Source organism: Lepisosteus platostomus, chromosome 8, assembly GCF_059453375.1.
Source record: "Lepisosteus platostomus isolate fLepPlt1 chromosome 8, fLepPlt1.hap1, whole genome shotgun sequence".
Taxonomy (NCBI): Eukaryota; Metazoa; Chordata; class Actinopteri; order Semionotiformes; family Lepisosteidae; genus Lepisosteus; species Lepisosteus platostomus.
Genome location: NC_142618.1, coordinates 50,144,220 through 50,163,846, shown reverse-complemented (window position 1 = coordinate 50,163,846; position 19,627 = coordinate 50,144,220). Strand labels below are relative to the sequence as shown.

The following is a 19,627-nucleotide window of genomic DNA, read 5'->3' as shown; positions in this document are numbered from 1 at the left end:
AATCCCTGCCACAGCCTCCGGGTGTCGACCCTTTGCATTTCAAGCCACACTCTGTAGCTCCATTTAGTACGTTTTATGTCTTTCTCTAATGCATACCATGATTACCAGTACAGCTAATTGTCCCCTGATTTGAATGCGGCAGATCTATCTTTTATTTTATTGCAAATTTCGTTGTTGAACCATGGCTTCTGATTGGGAAATGTCCAAATTTTCATTTCTGGTACACAACTGTCGGTGCAGTATTTAATATGGCTGGTGACCCATCTGTATACTCATTTAAATCTTTGTCGGGAGCTCTGAATGCGTCCCAGTCTGTACAATCAAAGCAGTCTATTAACCTGCTTTCCCCCTCCTAAGACCAACAGCGCACTGACCCCTTCGCAATGGGGGAGGTCTTCAGTCTCTGTTTGTGGTCCGGAAGCAAAAGGAAAGCTACGTATGTGGTCCGACTTGCCGAAAAGGACTTGCTCCTTATATTGTTTTGTAGCAGTGGTTCAGAATATTGCCTTCTCTTTTCGGTAGTGATGTCCTGAATGTATTTTTGCAGTACTTTCCTCAGATTGCAGTGATTGACGTCCCCAACTAGAATTGAGATAGCTTCTGGGTGGGAGTTTTCATGCTTGCTGATACTGCCATGGAGTTCGCTGTGAGCTGCTTCCACGCTGGCTTGAGGTTGAACGTAAACGGCCATGATAATGGTGGCGGAAAACTCCCTCTGCAAATAAAAGGGTCGACATTATATGGTCAGGTGTTCTAGATTCTGTGAGCAGGATTTAGAAATTACCTCCACGTCCGTGCACCATTTGCTGTTGACCAGGAAGCAAACGCCTCCTCCTTTGTGTTTGCCCGTTGCTTGGTGGTTTCTGTCCATGCGGTAAACGGTGAACTCCTTTGGCTGGATGGCGGTGTCCGGGACGCATGCATTCAGCCAGGTTTCAGTGAAGGCATACACTCTGCATTCCCTCAGGTCCCTTTCCACGTTGATCCGACAGTGTACCTCGTCAATCTTATTGTCCAGTGACTGAACATTAGCTAACAAAATAGATTAGATGGCACCAGTGGTCTGTGCGGATGCCTCTGTAGATGTGCTAATACGCCACCTCGTCTCCCCAGGCGTCTGCCCACCTGCTGTTGTTGCATCTCTGTCCGGTCCGGCAGATGGGGTCCGGTATGTGAAAACAGTTGTCTGATGACCCTAAGGAGTCTATCCTCAGTTTTAAAAGTGTTTGTCTGGTATAAGTAATGACAGCCATTGAGCGTCCAAGACAAAACAAGAGCATTTACGTATAAATAAACATTAAAACAGTCACACAGCAAGTGCTTTCTACTGTTGCCATCTTGATGGCGCCGGAAACCAATTGGTTTTTGATTTTTTTTCCGTCGAGTGCTGGAAATAAATATTCTGTCTCTGTAAATAATTTTAAGATAATTGTTTGTGTCTCTTGTATATAGTTTTTAATTATTGTAAATAAATGGATGCTTGTGTCTTCAGATTCTTTACCTGACTATTGTTCACTTGACTATAAAGAAGAGTCCTAGTATTGTTTATAAATTTACTTGCTATGGATTTTGGTGTTCAAACCTGTTTTCTTACCTTAATTCCAACTCATTTACAGTATTTTATTAATTCACGCTCTTTCTGCCGTACAATATATATCAGATTTTTTTTACCGTTTTTAAACATCCATTTCAGATCAGATAATCCAGTGGTTAAGGAGAGCCTTGTGACAAGGAGGTTCCTTGTCCAAGTCCTGGTTTTGCCAGTAACACTCCCAGGGCTTATTATGTTGCTTGTTGCATCTCATATTTCCACTCCAAGATGGACTTCCTGTTGTCAGTTTAAATACATAGGCCACTGCATACAGTAGGTTGTTGCTGTAAATATTAAATACTGTGCGTATGTAATAATAACGGGCAGCTGTTTCTCTTCTTTATTAGTTTTTTTATTTTTAATTTACTGTCATCCAGAAAAGAGTTGTTTCTCAACTGAGGCTTGAAAGGTTAGGCGTCAGAGTTTCCATTCAAGGCGGCAAGACATTTTTTATGAAAAGGAAGATCTGAAAGCATATCTTTTGAAATTGCTTTAACATATCATTTATTAGCTTGAGTTCATCATAGTTAAGATCTCTACTATCTTGGTTTTAGGCATGTGCAGCAAACTGTGCACAACACATACTGTTTAAGGGAGTCACAAGAACAGGAAACCACCGATTAGGGTTACATCTTAAACTAGAGAGATTCAGGTCAGCAACAGGATTTAGGCAGACCACAAATGAAGGCTGAAGTAAATGCACATTCAAATGAAATGCTTTACTTTGGTGATTCTATATCCTTTTGCATCCACAGGTTCAGAGCTAATCAGCTTGTACCATTTCCTGTCCAGGAAATTGCTCAGCGTGCTTTTAAAGGTTGCACATTAAAAAGAGACTTGATACAAAAGACAAGAAAATGTTAGGTGAATGATGAAAAAATGTAGCAAGAAGCAGATATGATTTTAAGTGGATCCAAATAGATTAACCTTAAATATGCAAACTGTCCTACTTTGTTTGTTGGCACAATTATCTTTAAAATTCAGCAGAAAAACTTTCAAAGTATGGGTTATGTGAAAGTGAAGGGATAAAAAAGTTAATTATATGTAAAGTACTAGTTTCATTTTCATATATATAACTCACTTATACATCCTTCCAGGTTTAATGCATATGAATATGATTTTCCACAAAACAGAAATTGTACATTGCACTACTGATCAATGGGCCTGGTAACTCGACCTCCTTCTGTATGTGCAGTATGGTGGCTGGGTGTGGTCAGCCATGTTTCACAATGGAGGTGAGGTTTTGTAACACTTTAAGGCACAGAGATACTTTAGAGGAGAGAGACCTTGTCCTCACTTCTTACATCTTGCTAACAGAACAGAGGGAAAAGACAGCAAGTAAGTATAAAACAGTAAAGAGTTTTTAACACTTTGTTCTGCCAGGACTCTGGGCAGACCAAGACATTCAGAGAGTTTGAGGTCTTCAGGCATGCTGAAGTTACAGAAGAAAAAACCGAGGAGGTCTATATTTCCCATTAGTAGCCAACAAATAAGACAGGAATTCCAAATAATTTAGGCGGAGAAACAATTAATTCCAGTAAAGACTACTGTATATTCATTTCACTAATTGAAATTTAAACAATTACACCTATGCATAACTAAGAATAGGATTAAATCAAGCCCCCACCCTTACTGTAATTCCCACCAAAATGTGAACATAATTTTAAAAGCTTTCAACTAATCTTAGTATTAAATGGTTTAGTCTGTTTGAATGAGGGGAACTACATCCTGGTCAAGATGATGAGAACATGTTCAACATCTGTATTTATACTTCAGTCAATGTGGCAAATAGACAGCCCTTCAGCTGGAACTCCAAAAATAGTAACCTAAGAGCTGCTTAGATATCTGTAAAGGAGCAACGATTGATTAGACAGGTTGAGAACAGCCTGAATGGATTTCTATTTTTGACAGTACGTGGTAACAACAAACCAAAAGCAGGAAATCAATGGTTGAATGCAGAAAACAGTTAAAATGCCTAATTAACAAAAGACGTAATACATTCATGTAATCAAGAGCTTTACCAGTATGAAAAACAGAAAATGCAAATAAGAGTCCCATTGAATAGGAATTGATAGGAAATTAATACTATGAATAGGAGACTGTATGATAACTGCCATACTTTTATACTTTTTACTTCAATTACAATACTTTTTTATTCAAAATGTTGTTTTTGTTTCCTCTAGTTTTGATCACACATATTAGTTCTATGTACATTTTACTTCTCTTTATGTAGCAAAGAGCTTTTTATTCTCATATACTGTAGATAGCAGGGAGTGTAAATCTGAGATTCAGTGACACTGGCAACATGTCACACTTCTCTTTATTTCTTCAGTTTTGTTTTTACCATTTTACATGATATATCACACTGAAACATATGACTTCACACCTCATATTATGAACAATAAAGTGAAAATCACTACTTACCCCAGCCAATGAGGAGATAAACTTTAAAGTGTCTGTTTTCTGAGAAAATTGCCACTAGCAGAGTATGAAGATATAGGCCTTCCACCAATAGCCAGAAATAGTTTGCCATAGCGCAGTACTGGAAAATAACCAAACTCGCCTTGCAGCCAATCTGAAATTATATTTTAAAATATAATTAGCATTAAGCAAAAAAACTAAATGATACATTAGTGTCATTTATCATTATAGTATTATTATACTGAAGAAACATGAATTCCGACTTCAGAAGATATGCAGTGCATCTTTTTCATTATTGCATCATATTGTATCATTCTGCCACCCCTTTACAAAGGTGAAAGGGAAGCTGGACATGAGTCTTACTGATACAGGCTGCTTGGTAGATAATGGAACATACAGTATCTACCACTCTTTGTACACTTGTATCAGAAATATTGTAAATGTTGCAGTAACTCTTTTTTTCTTCCTATGAATCCTTCTTACTGATGGGGAGCACACTTTAGGATTGTTCAAGTGTATCACAACTCAGCATGACCATTTTGATTTGTTGCATGTCTAACCTACGTTTACCAAAAAAAAAACATTTGAAAATGTTAAAAAGTTAAGATAGTAAGATAGTTATCAACTATTTACTTTTGCTGAGGAGTTTCACGAACCGCCCATGCAATTAAACTATAGTAGTTAGCAAAAAGAAGCATCTTTTCAAAAATGGTGAACCATTTGGGACTTTAAGGAACTTTAATGATTGATATCTTATATGACAAGGCAGATAAAATGGAGAAGCACATCCTGCAATACAACAGGAAATGAATCCTCACCAGCGAAAGATCCTCTGTACACTGTGTAAGACTGGAAGATGAATATAGAATCTCATCCTTGACAAAGACAGAGACTGTTTTCACAATGAAAGAGAAGAACAGGTTCAAGTGGATGTAATTTCGGGTACAGTGAAGTTTCCTGTGAATAAAAAATAAATAGTGTAATTTCACTTTAAGATACTTTGCTTTCTTTCCTTTAACCTTAAACCCACCACTGAAAAAAAATTCATTTATTTGTTCTGGAAGGGAAATGAAACAATCCTCTCTCCAGCAAAAAAGTGACATTAAATACCGTGACTACTCCGTCGCTAGTAAGTGAATCAAATGTCTGATGTCCCTGAGCCTGTTTAGGGCTGCATTAGAAAAAATTGAATGTGGCAAGGTACACCAATATGTTTAGACAAGTGAAATAAATTCCCAATTTTTTCAGCAACCTCTTTTCTTAAAGTGTATGCTGTATTTGTCATGTTTGCTTCTAAAGGTACACTGCGGAGAGAACTACTACAGTAACCGGCAAAGCCTCTAAAAACCCGACAGTCAACCAGTTATCTGTTCCACTTGTGCTAAATTTACGAGCATCCCTGTCTCATCAATAACAGACTATTTAAAGAAGAACTGCAGTCCCAACTCCCGAGAATGGTTATTAAATCTCAGTAACAAAATAAATTAACTGATCATACAGAAAGAATTGACACATTTCGAATCGTGACCTTTGTGAAAGTACTGTAAGTCACCATGTTGTCGCAAACTCGCACTCAAGTTCCCACAGACTGTGACATGATGCGGCCCTTCCTGCTCATTAGTTACTGTAAAGACTTATATAATGCAATGTATGAGTGAATAAGTACAGATTGTGCAGCAGACATTTTACCTCAGGAATGTTCCAATGTGATTTGCTACCTAATATTTGTCGGCAGAACTGTTTGGAAATTGAGAGCAATATTTATTTGGTCGTATCTACTTGCATGTTCTGTCCTGTAGCTGGGTTCCTCACACGACCCACAGACTTGCTTAACTCCAGGATAAGCATGCTGTATTTTGAATTATCCATGATATCCAAACAGCCTTCCCAGTAAAGTCCTAAGTCTTTATACTTCACACTTCGTGGTTTTTTCGCATATGATACAAATACATGATATATACAGTATGATACAAATAAAGTTTTGATAATTTAACGCTGCAAAGTGTTTCCACTTACTACACATTGCTACACATTGGTACTACTTTTGTCCTTTTAAAAAAAGTGCAACTCAGTTTTTGGCATTCCTCTCAAATCTATGATACTTAAACTGGCCAGTCCTCTCTACTGTATTGTATGAATAAGTAGTTGGAAGGATCTGCTAATAAGTTCTTCTTTTATTTATGAGATAGTTGCCATGCATTTCATTTAAACATAATACATAATAAGCCAAAATGTCCATATATAATGCTGAGACGCTATTCAAGAAACAAAGAATGAAACATTGCTGAATACTTCACATCTATTTCAGATGAATGTTTAGAGACTGTGACTATACTTGGAAAATTCCCCAAACACTCTACATTGTTTACACACTTCGTAGAAAAGTATCAGTCATGACTCTTGACTGGTCTTTCTTTATCCTACTTAAATCTGGTGCACATGCAGAGTGCAAAGTACTGTACAAAGAAATATTTCACATAAAAATGATAATAAATTATCATTTTATCTAATAATAAATTATTAGTCATCCTCATTCTTGAAATACTGTTCTTGAATATCATTCGAGCCCTTAAAGAATAAAGCTTGTTTTCTAAAAGATAATGGAAGTAATCATAAGACATGTTCTGCCACTGTAAGTTTACTACTGCATAGATATAGCATATGCTATATGAACCTGGATATAAACTGCAGTCATGGGTACAGTATGTCTCAGAGCTTCAAACCCACTAAACAAAAATGTTATTTTCCCGATTGAAGTGAAATCTGTGACCTTTTCAAAACCCCAGGCAATGCTGACACTGAACAAAATCATACCTGAATGAGTCTTATTATACAGTATGTGGTGAAACTTATATCAGTATTGTGGAAGCCTAAAAGGATATTTTCCATCCTTAATATTTTTTCCACCAATTGCAAAGTTAGTGCTGTGGCACATTGCTTAATCTGAATGGTCCTTGGTCTTCAGGCACATTTTCTTTGTTTAAAGTAGTCATTGTCTGATAATCAATCTCACCAACTCAGACTAGCTAAAGCCATTCAGCTTTCTTGTGAGCAGACAACTAGCTTAGCATTTGATGGAAAAGTCCCTAAGGTTAGATAAACACCAGCGCTTAGAAAAATCAACAGTAGGAATACAAACTGCCACTCAATCATTACTTTTTTTCCTCTCTTTTAGTGCCTTTGTGTCAAAATGACATCATATCCAGTAATTTAATTTACATGCATGTTATTCACACAATGCAGTCTCCCATTTGATTAGTCTAACGTAGTGGGTAGTTCTCTGAACTCATATCTGTTGGTTTGTGGGTTGAAGCCCTTGCTGCAGACCCTGCTGTTGCCCCCTTGAGTGAGGTACTTCACTCGGCTGTATTAATGGGATCCTACATTGCTGGGGTAGTCTTATGATTGACTAGTGGTCTACCCAGGGGCAGAGGCATGTACTCTCTGATTGATTCATTCCGAGAAACCAGGATAAGTTCTGGTACTGATGGGCTATTGTGTTTGGCTTGAATGAAATTACCTAACTAAAAATCAGTCTAAGGTCCTATGAAAAACAATGTTACACTGAAAGCACATGTTCTTTCCAAATAATACAGTGGCAATTATGTATATTTTCAACATGTTTGTTTACCTTTGTTATAAATGTGTTAATAAACCCGTAAGCACTGTAAAAAACATTATTGTTGTAGAACTTTATTGTCCTTCCATATGGGAGGAAATTATTCTATGGCATCGCCATAAAAAGCAACAAAAACAAATAACACTCAACATTAAATTCATTCAATCAAATTAACTCAAGTAAAAAATAATACAGTAGTTCTAGCCATTCAACAATACATACTGTATAATCATCTCGCTCAGCCCGTATTACATTATCGTTACACTAATCTGATAGCTGACAGGAAACTTCTTAGATCTGTGTTTTACAGACCAATTGCACAGGGAACAAAATATTTCTCGTAGTCATTTTTCTTGGCTATAGGCATTCTAAAAAGTCACCCTGAAGGTACTGTAGCAATTGAAACTGGGAATGAAGATGGTAGGAGGGGTTATCAATGATAAGATGAGCTTTCCTTTGAACTGCAATATACTGTAATAAGATCTTTAAGCTGTTTCTCTGGTTGACCACTTATTATTATTATTATTTTACTAGCAATATTAACTAACAATTCTGGCCAATTTCCCCTTTATTTTTTATACTTAGGATACCACACCGTAAAAACTAAAAACCAAAACCAAAGGAAATGTTTCCACCAGCATTCTACAATGCCTCTCTAAATCGTTTTAAATCAACCAAACCCTTTCAGCTTCTTGATGAAAAATAGATGCTGGCTGGCCTTAGTAAAATGCAATTGGTATTTTCTACAAAGTTTAAATGTTCACCTACTACTATTCCTACATATTTGAAACGGTGAGCAACCTCAATGGTGGTTAATAATAGACAGAGGTAAAAAATCTAACTTTTTACTATCACTAGTAGCCAGATTTTTTCATTTTATCAGCATTAGCATGAAGCTTGCTTCCAGTTTGCTTATCTGTTCAAAATAATTCTTTACCCCTTCTCTATCACCCAGTAAACAATCTCACTAGGGCCATATAAAATGCATAATTTAACAGATTAATTTGCTTAATTTGGGTGAGAATTCACTAAGTTTGTCATTTAGCAATCTTTATTTCCCATTGATCAGAATTTAAAAACACAGACTGCATCAGCTCCAGGTCAGCTACTGTATACACAAATTGCCAGTAAGATGTCTCACAGTAGCTAATCCTTTAGATTTAACAATCAAATGTCCAAATGTCCTCATCTTTAACATTATTTTCACCTATCTGCACCCATGAAACTAAAAAGGAACGCTTGAAGAGCAGAACAGAGATTCCTAAGGATTAACTGTCAGTACTTTTGAAGAAAAAAAAGAGAATCCTCACCTGAAAAGACAGAGAATTGCACTCCCTGTGGTCAGTGCTATGAAAGAGGCACTGTATCCTAGAGTGTACAAAGTTTTCACCACCAGGTAAAAAATCAACTGCAAAAGAGAAACATTGGTGTAAGAAGATTAAGTTAAAAAGGAACAACTTTTTTAAATTAGCAAGTAACTTTCTTTAAATATTACTTGAAAACAATTGACCTTAAGTTAGTAAAATATTAATGACAGACTGCTTAAATGTTATATACTGTGTGCACAAGGGTTTGAAGAACATGTACAGAACATGGTGTACGTCTGTGCTGTAAATGTTTGTTTCACAAGCACAAAAAAAAGAAAAGGCAACATACTGTGGTTGAGGCAATGCTTATTAATAATACAGGAATTAAGTTTGCTGCCCCCCAAGGGAGAGTCTCTTCCCAAGTTGTTTACAACTTTAACCCTAACCCTACAAATCTAACCCTAAGGTCAGAGTACATTGTTACTCATTCTCTACCTTAATCAGCCAATCAGTCGAGACTGGAGGTCGCCCGCGCGTAACCAAAGGATCTGCCTGAGGTTAGCCCAGCAGCAAGCCTCGTGAACCACCGGTAACCCACTGTGAGTGCTCGCCTAATCAATGAGTGAACAAGGTTTGGAACTGTCGACAGCTAAATCTAAGTATTCAGGACTAGCGCTACATCGGGAACGAACCTGTCTTATTCCCGTCTAAAGAGTGTGACTCGCTCGGACCCGCAGTCACTTTTCATATGTACAAACTCTGCTAGTTCAGTCAGATCTAACTAGCCATGTCCTCAGAGAGGCATTGCCAGCGCGCCGCAGCGGGAATCTCTCTCTCCTTCTCCCAAACCTCCAGCTGCACCAGGACTGCCTGGCTCTGAGCCAGGGGACGCCAATTGGACACAGCAACAGCCTGTGGAGATCTGAATCCACATAGGGGTGTAACCCCTGCGTCCTGGCCAAATTTCCCATTGGCCCTTACCAATCATGGCCTCCTAATAATCCCCCTTTATGAATTGGCTACATTACTCTGCTCTCCTCCCCACTGATAGCTGATGTGTGGTGGGCATTCTGGTGCACTATGGCTGCCGTCGCAAAATCCAGGTGGATGCTGCACATTGGTGGTGGTGGAGGGGAGTCCCCATTACCTGTAAAGCGCTTTGAGTGGAGTGTCCAGAAAAGCGCTATATAAGTGTAAGCAATTATTAAATTATAATTATTAAATTGGATGAGTATTCAACATTCTACTGTACACTGCAGCTCGAGAATTCAATTGTTACCTCAACCCTAGTTGATGTCAATTTAATTCATATGAGTGATGTACTATCTTTTGAGTATCTAGCGTAAAAGCTCATTAACGAAACGGTATAAATGAGTGTACAGTATGTATCTCTTGGTATTTGTAATATATACACATTTGAATATATACCTTTTGTATTCTGCTAACCCTCACTATAAGATCTGTTATGTTTATATGCACATTTTATGTACTGTATTAATAAATGTATTCTCGTGTATTAGTATCCATGTGTGTGCGTTGTTGAGTTTTTCTGCAAGGTCGACTTTTTAAAAGCCATCGAAGAATTATTTTGTGATTTACTGCTACAATTAACAATTGTCCCAGTAAATGCACAAAACCCCTACACCTACCCTATATATAAACCCCCCATTTTCATGTTCACTTTACTATACAATTTTCACTGATATGTTTAGTGAAAGTAAAATAATGGTTAAATTATAATGTGGTTGTCAGTAATGGCTTGGGATCTGGGGTAAATGTATTCTTACAGGGAGGCAATTGAAGTTGTGTTGTGAAGTTAGACAAAGTGACTGAATATAGTTTACCACACAGCAAAGAGAGCAGAACTGATTCCTATAAAAAAGCAGTCACACAGTGACTTTTGATGAAAATAATGTAACATAATTCAAAATGTTTTTTTATTAAGTTTATATCCAGCTGACATACAGAAGGACTTTAAGGATGTGGACATATAATACATTTTGAGTGCTAAGCTTCTCTGACAAAGGAAAACTAAAAAAAAATTCATTTAGGATTACTAAGCAAAGATGTGTTATATTGATGGAAAAAACATGTTTTACTACTGTCTTTGCAAATTTTTACTGTCCAGCAACAGTGGCAAGTAAAATTATTTGGTTGACCTCATTATATCTTCTGTTGCTTTGTTACTTGTCAAATTTCAGAGGTTGTACATCCAATCCAACATTTTCATTTTTAGTTGGCCTTTTGTGCTCAAATCCTTCTTCATCATGGCAAGCCAGGGATGGATGAACTGAAAAGTCACAATTTTCGGAAAGAAATTATGAAACTTTAATTATGACATTCTATGGCTTGTTATATCCCAACTGGTTAATTCTGGTCCCTGAGGATAGCTTTTGAACAAACTACTGTATCTACTTAACTGATTAAAAAACAACATAAAATACAGTACCAAGCCTTTAAAACGATGATTAAGGGCATCTTTTTAAAGGGCTGTAGGAGTATATTACAAGCTACCTAGCCTTGTTGTTAAAAATGATACCCTGGCTTTTTTCAAGAAATGGCTAGATGGGATCTTCAGATTAATTATCTACTAATGACCAAAAGAGCTAAGTGTGCCAAACAGCCTCCTCTCATTTCTAACATTTCTCATGTGCTTATGACAAATAAAGCCTGGGTTTTGGCTCTACAAGTCTAGGGCGGTTGATCTTATGTATGAGCATTGCAAAAAAAAAGAAATATTTTATAAAAGTTGTGGAAAAACCCCAATTTTATATTGAAGGCATTATGCATTCAGTTTCTGAACAAAAAATAGTTGTTGTTTTTTCATATTTGCATACTTTGGCCTCTACTATGGAGTGAAGTAGTATACTCCAGTATGGAGTCTGTATATTTAGTCTGTGACTTTTTTCCAATTGGGAAATCTAAACATGGCAGTTTAGCATTGTGTGACAATGGGAGACAGCACCATTAGAAGAAAACAAATTTTCTTATAACAGATTTTGGGCCCATCTGCCATTTTTCACTGTTTTTTCACTGTTTTACCTGAACAGTAAAGGCAATTGGACAGTGTAGAAGACTTTTCATCAATTTGCCAAAAGGAGCCCTGCAAAAAGGTAACATCGAAATATACTTGAATTTGTCTTGGAACTAATGCGAGCAATAGGCTGCACTGATTAATATTTGCCATTGCACTTGTTTTTCAGTGACATTTTGGCCAAACATAAGATGAAAAAAAAACTACATATGGTGAGCAGCAAGTTGAAGGGATAAAGTTTATGTATAATCTGTTCTTTTCTCATGCAGTAGAAGTAAAAATAGTACTATAAACAAATTATTAAAGGAGAAGCTATGGTATGATATTCAATCTTTTCAAGAGAAATGTATTAGCTAATCATAGATCTCAGGACAAAATGTGATAACTGGGTTCAAAAATGACTTTATTCTACATAAAACAATCGGAGCTTATTTTTTATAATAAAGTCTGAGTAGCATAATAACATTATGTCACATAAAAATGTTCAACATCTGAGTAGCAGTGTGATTAAATTATGTGGAATTTTATTCATAAACAACATTCTCATGCAATGCTGTATTTTAAGATTGGCTAAGAGTGTCCATAAACCGTAATCACTAAATATTGCACCAATAGTGTGTATAAACAAACTAAATATTTTCAGAGAACTAAATAATGATCACCATGAACTTTACAAACAGTCAGGGATATTATAACTTCATAAAGAATCCTCATACATTTGCTAAATATTCAATATATTTTAAAGATTATGAATATCTAGTGCTCACCTTTTTAATCCTTTTAAATAAAGATCATTTCATGTAAATGTGTCCAATGTTTTATGCATTTTGAACTACATTACTTATATACTGAAGTACCACACATAAATACAGTATAAAGATCAGTATGTACAGTAAGTACTAAAACTGACAAAGAGAATGTATAGAAAGAAAACAAAACGTAACAAGCTGTTTCAAGGAGCTGTAGTCACTACATTAAATCCAATTCAAGACAGTTTCCAAAAATAAAACGTTGCCAGCTTCTCTTCTAATACAAAGAATTACAGTAGCTTGCATTTAAAGTAAGCATATCTTTTGAATATTTCACATTGCAATATCATCACTGTCTTTAAACTGTCTAAATATGTGAAATATGTTTCACCTGTCAACTTTTCTTTATAAAAACACTCGACTAGTTTGCAGTTTTATGTAACTAAAAGTTGTCTCCTTGCAAATGAGCAAAAGCGATTATAAAATAATGCTTCTGAATACCACTGACCTTTAAGGACCTTAATTAAAATTAATACTTTCTGTTTTTGATTGTCTTTTTTTTTTGTTTTCTGATTGTTTAGTTGTGACCGTGTTTATTTAACATTTTGCACCATTAGCAAAATCTATTCAATTGTTTCAATCCCCTGCCCCAAAAAGCAAACTGTTAAGATTTTCTTTAAAATAATTTCTTTAAATGGGTTTCACAGTTAAATGGAATCAGCTCCCATCACTTCACATGTCAACATGTATCAGAATTAGGCCACTGAGAAACAAAATGAAACTAAAATGTCATAATACAAATGAAATGGACAATACAGTATCTGACACTGTGTGCAGAGCAAAGAAAAATATTAATTTTTGAGGCATTCCATAATAAAGTCATATTAAACTGCTGAAGGAATGTCCTGTATATCAGTCAAGAATAGAACTTGTTCTATGGTTAACTGGATCAAAATTGGTACAGTATTCAGAATTTCATCTATTTCTAATTAATGGATACGTGACAAAGAGTAGATTTTAATGTGCTGACATTTAACAAAACCTAGATAGGAAAATACATAATACTTGTAATATCTAATACCAGTATTAGTGTTTTCAGCCACCAACTAATAGCAATTAATCTCTTCTGCAGAGAGCTACAGTAAAAACTAATGGACCAATATTTGACACAAAAGTGCCACCAATTGTTATTCAATGAACACTGATGGCCTAATGACCCATTTTTACAACTTAGTCAGCAGATGATGGTCTCTACCCTGCAATGAATCACAAAAAATCTGAACAATTAAAATAATAAAAAAATATATTCCTGTACAAAAGAGACCTCTGTTTTGAGAAAGTCACTAAAAGAAGACAATGCTGTGAGATATCTTAAAAAGAACAGATCAATTTTCCATCCCGTGATGAAAGAGATTTAGAGTTTATTTCCCCTTTGCAGACGATGAGTGCATTGGCAAAATTCCTCCTCCCCCCACGGCTGAAGTATGATAAATAACAAAGTCAAAGAAAATCCCCTGCAAAATAAATGTCACACAAGCTCCCTCATGACCCTGCCACTTATTATCAGAGCATTCATGCTTTGTAGGAGGTCAGGTGTACATCCTTTTATTTTTACAGTTGCTCTCGTCAGCACTTCAAAGTCATCAAAAACTTGTGTGGAAGCCAGAGAAAAACTAAAAATGTGACAAGGAGCATGTTGGTTCCTCGGAATTTCCTATAAGCCTGTCTAGTTCCACTGGACTGAATAAAGAAAAAGAACAGCACTGTTTTTAGATATCTTACACAATAAAACAAGAACTCACTTTACAACAGAGTAAAAGGTAGATTATGTTCAGGCAGCAATTTTCTGCCTGAAGTGCTTTCATGTAAAATGTGATGAATAGCTTTCATCTGTAGTAAAGAAGGAGAACACCTACAAACCCAAGATTCAGCTACTACCGATTTGCTTGATTGTAAATCAGCCCCATTTACAAAGACATGTACGATTACAACAGACAAGCTGACACACTTGTCTCTTATGATTGGACGTCACTTTTCACTCCGGTGGGATTCTGCATGATTGCACTTTTAAAAATGAAAGCTGGCACATCACAGGAATGAAACGTTCTGAAACGGCATCAAAAGAAATGTCTATTCAAAGTAGCCCTCTGGAATTCACAGAGAAAAAAACAAGCTACTTTAAAAAAAAAATAGTTCCCTTTCATTTTGCAAAAAGGTGAACAGCATGAGCACCACCAGAATGACAATGTCAAGTGGCATTTGGAACCACAAGTTATAAAGCAGTAAACAGTATGTGGCCAGGAAAACATAGTGTTATATTTTTTTCCAAATCAATACTTACTTTTACAACCATGGCACTTTTCATTTTGAATAACATGAGAGAAAAAATATTTTAAAAAATGAAATATATCACCTTTATAGTTTGCACTGTACGCAATCCTTTCATGACTACGGCTCCTTCACTGATGTTATTCTTGGCAATAAAACCTCCCAGAAGAACTAAGATAAATATTTTACTCACCGCAATAAAATATTAACAAAAATCAACAAAATCAAAGCAATAGGAATATTAAAGTCTGTAAAATCTTGACCTTACCATTGATATGTCTGCTGTTATATTTGAACATACTGCATACAAAATACCTGAAGAAGACTCAATAGCCAAAATACTGTGTTTCTTCTTTCTGTTTTCAGCATAACCTTTTTTTATTCCTTTGCAAAAAACACATTCATCTCATTTATCATTTACTACAATGCAACTGCAGGGTTTCTTTTCCCACTGTGAGACATCAAGGTTGAGTGTTGGAGTGAGAAGACATGTTTATGACACCCAGTCCATCCATTCAACCATTCATTTTCCGAACCCTTTATCTAAAAGAGGGTCGCAGAGGAACCTGAGCCGATCTCGGCAAGCAATGGCAGGATACGCCCTGGACGGTATGCCAGTCCATCGCAGGGCACACACAGACAGTCATGTTTTGCAGTAGCCAATTAACACCCCAGTTATCGAATCCAGGACTCCAGCGCAGTGAGGCAGCACTGCTAACCACAGTACCACTGCTGCCCTGACACACAATCACACACAAATTATCCTTGAGTTTAATAAAGATCCTGAGATTATAGATTTTATTTCATCACGTCTGCTAGATCTAGATTTATAACCCAATATACATATGAAATAAAATTTCAAAACAATAGGAATTGTCTTGACATTTTACTGTAGGTAGTTTATACTGTGCAGTGGACATCAATGATAAGCAGTGTGCTATCAACAGTGGGGGTGTTATGGAAATGTTCATACTTGTAAGTAAATGCTGATGAAATTTTTTCCTCACTTGGGGAAAAAAATTGTCCATTTTCTTTCTTGCTCGAAAGTAGCATTAACCTTTTGGCTGATATAGCGCGACCTCAGTTGTGCTTCCTTATTGCTCCCACAGAATATGAACCCTTATATCTTTGTATTTTTCTGCTTGATTTCATAGAGCAACGTCTAGCTCAGTATTGACAAAATTGATTACTCTCAATTTAAATTTAAAGACAGAATAACTTCCCTAAATGTGCCTAGTTTACTAGCCTGTCTGTATGCTTGGCTAAGATTCTGCATTACAAAACAATTGATATTTTCCAGAAAGTATTTGACAAAAATTCCTTTAGACTTTAGTAATGATTAATTATTTTTATAATTGTACTGCATTAATTTAAAGATGTAGGTCTCATTATGACAAAAATTTAGAAACGTTTTGCCCATGGTGCATATTGTAGCATATGCAAGAAATATTAAATTAGGCAATAAGAAGATGGATGTGATATCTATTGTTCCTTTATGTTTTATACTTGCTATTAATCATCTAATTAAATATTTTAAAGTGGCTCTGTGTGGTTTTTTCTTGTCAAAGCTCTTCTGCACAATATCAGCCCACTTTATGATGTAACTAAGCTAAGATCTGTTATAACATGAATTGTGAATGGGACACAATTTAAACACTAACCATAGCAACGTAGTCATAAAAGTACAAACACAACATCCCTAGACGTTTGAGCACAAGACAGTCCACTACGTGTTACCTTAGCCACTAAAAACAACTCTAAATTCTACATCTCCACTCAAAAGATCATAATAGCATATTTCTGTGTACTTTAGACATCATTTGTTCCTTTCACAGACATCATCACGCTGGAAACATCTTCCACAGATGAGTGCCCACGTCATTCTTCTAGTTGTGTCATCAGCTAACCTCTCCTCAGCTCCAGCCTCGCCAATTTAAAAGAGCCAAAAGTTTGAGCATAAATTCAGCATGGAACAATAATGAGATAGTTGCCAGTTGAGTGATACTGTATATATCGTGTCCGAATGTCTGTAATAAGTTTCAGGAAGGAACAAAAGGGGGGTCACAACGCCCTCCCAAGGTTGCTCAGGCTGCATTATGGCATTTCATATGAAGTTAATTAATTAAACAACAGAATTAGCTAAAGGTGCAGAGCCACTAATGAGGAGCAATCAGAAAAGAAGAGAGTCTGCTCCAAGCTTCAGCATGGGAAGGGACTCAGAGCATATGCAATGCTATAAGAGCTGAAACGCTGCTAACAGAGGAAGGGGCTACTGGAAAAAAGAGGGTGGTTGTGGCCTTGACGAGCTTATGAGGGAAGCACTACCTGAAAGGAAAGGAGTGACCAGGCCCTGACGGAGGGAAGGAAGAGGGATTTGTACATTGGCCCATTTGAGAGAACATGGGATGTGAGACAAAAGGAAAGGTAGCTTGACAGAAGACTAACTGTGCGTGGTCACAATCATGAAGAGCTGGATGCTCATCTTTTTGACAAGCTGCATTGTGATGGAATTAGTCCTGCTGGAGTGGATAGGTCACTGTCCAGATAAAATTATATCCATGGTAGTTCATAGAATGAATGCTGTGCTGGAAGATTATGCATGTGAAATATATTGTCGTTGAAATACACTCGTACCCTGGTAAAAGAACGCTCGGTATACGAATTTTCGCTAATCCAAACATGAAGAATTTGTACCTTGTAATTCGTTATAAGAACGAAATTTCACTTATCTGAACTTGAAAAAACTGAAAGTGACCGATTTTGGCCGAGAGCCTTCTGCAAACATTTGAATTCAGCGCCACCGAAAAGCTGTTTGTTTCTGCGCGTGCGTAAGGTATTGTGGTTAAGGATGCCATGAGGCAGCAGTGCTTTCTTTACGATCACAGCGAAAGCTTGTGCTCTCGTTTTCAAAGTGTTTTTTGTATTTTTTTGTAGGTGCTGTTTATTATGGGTTCTTAAGGAAGAGAAAAAGATTCTTCAGCATAATGTTCTGGAGCTAGAATGAAAGAACATAATATTTCCAGTTTCAGTAAACGTCAGAGGGTTGATTTGAATGAGGCTGTCAAAAAGTCAAAACAAAAGGGAATAAATAAAGACTGAGGCTAGTTATTATTTCAGATTCAATAAGAGAGTAGAAGGATAGAACTTAATATAATACTTGTGAAATATCTGCTTCACATTGATGAGACTCAGATCAAGGGATTTCGCAAAGCCATACTTCATATAATCACTCAGAGATTGTAAAGATGCCCTGATTGTCTAAGTGGTCAGTTATCACCATAGTGTTATGTTTTTCTTTGTGTTTGTATGAGTATTGTAAATTAAAAAAGTAGTTTGTGTAATTGATTTCTTAATTTATGCTTCTTATGCTTCTGAATTTTATGTGTATTCAGTAAAAGTCTCTATTGTTTTCACCCTTAAAATTTACTGTGGCATGATAACTGATTTTCCAGAGTAAATGGCTTTTGAAATGGCTCTGCAAAGATTATTGAGAAGAAGTGCACAAGAATTAAATTTGCACACACATACAAAACCCGGCAGCAGAACATCACACTGTTAAGGGAGAGACCCATGCACACGCTTTAAAACTACATACAGCACGTGAAAAAAGCAATTGTTCAAGTAAGAAAAAAACTTTAAAACCATTTAATAAAATTTAGAATCAATCCAAAGCACATTAGACATTTACGTTCAGATTTCTATAAGTAATTAATTTTGGCATCTAGCAGTCCATATAGTACTTAATATCCAGGGAATGGCAAACAATATATTTCTAAAGCTCCCTTAAACTATCTTGTTAAGTACTTAAAATGAACTCCCCAACCTCCACATGCATTTTGGCCTCATTGACAAATAGGGGAAATGCACACTACGGCACTATTCTCCCTATCCAGAGCTTGAAGTTGGTCAAGCATACTAAACATTAATGAATTATTTTGAAATCTGGGTCAACTCAAACGGCTAAATACATTGTAGAGTAACAATGCAATGGCACTGAGTTACTTGTAATTCTGTAATTTACAAAGTCTATGCTCTAACAATTAGTCACACAACACATTCCATTTAAACTACTTTTCTTAGAGCTTTTTAGACATTTTGTGAGAATCCTAATTCTGAGGTGATTACATGTTGACAATGTAAAATAGTAAATAAATAACCATTTAAAAAACACAAAACAAAAAATAATAGAACCTGACAATGGATAAATTCAATAATTATGAAAATTAATGTGTAACATAAAGCCCTAGTCTTCAAATATGGAAGGCCTGAGAGGATAAGAGTTACACAATCTCTTAAAACATTTAGAATTGCAGCAGACATCTACCAATACCACTAAGACATTTTACAGAGAATAACTGATACCATTTAAAAGTAAACCACAAGGCAAATTCTTTAAGACAATACATAAAAACAAACTTCAGATTAATTTTAAAAGTAGAGGAAGTTGTAATCAGTTAAAATCTGATGCCCAGTTTATAACATATTTGACCTCAAATTAACCATCTAAATTAAAAAGGCAGTTCTACTGTTTTTTTATTAACTCAACACAAATAGTTCCAAAGAGCTTTACAGTGATCT

General features: G+C 36.1%; 1 protein-coding gene across 1 annotated transcript in view; it reads right to left on the bottom strand.

The window, feature by feature from the left end:
- The window catches only part of vipr2 (vasoactive intestinal peptide receptor 2), a 64,091-nt gene that overhangs the window by 16,493 nt on the left and 27,971 nt on the right, over positions 1-19,627 (bottom strand). Inside the window, exons 5-7 of the mRNA XM_088643825.1 lie at positions 8,942-9,039; positions 4,831-4,969; positions 4,016-4,166 (exon numbers count right to left, since the gene is read on the bottom strand). Coding sequence (XP_088499951.1) covers positions 4,016-4,166; positions 4,831-4,969; positions 8,942-9,039 — 388 coding nt within the window. The remainder of the gene's footprint in view (positions 1-4,015; positions 4,167-4,830; positions 4,970-8,941; positions 9,040-19,627) is intronic.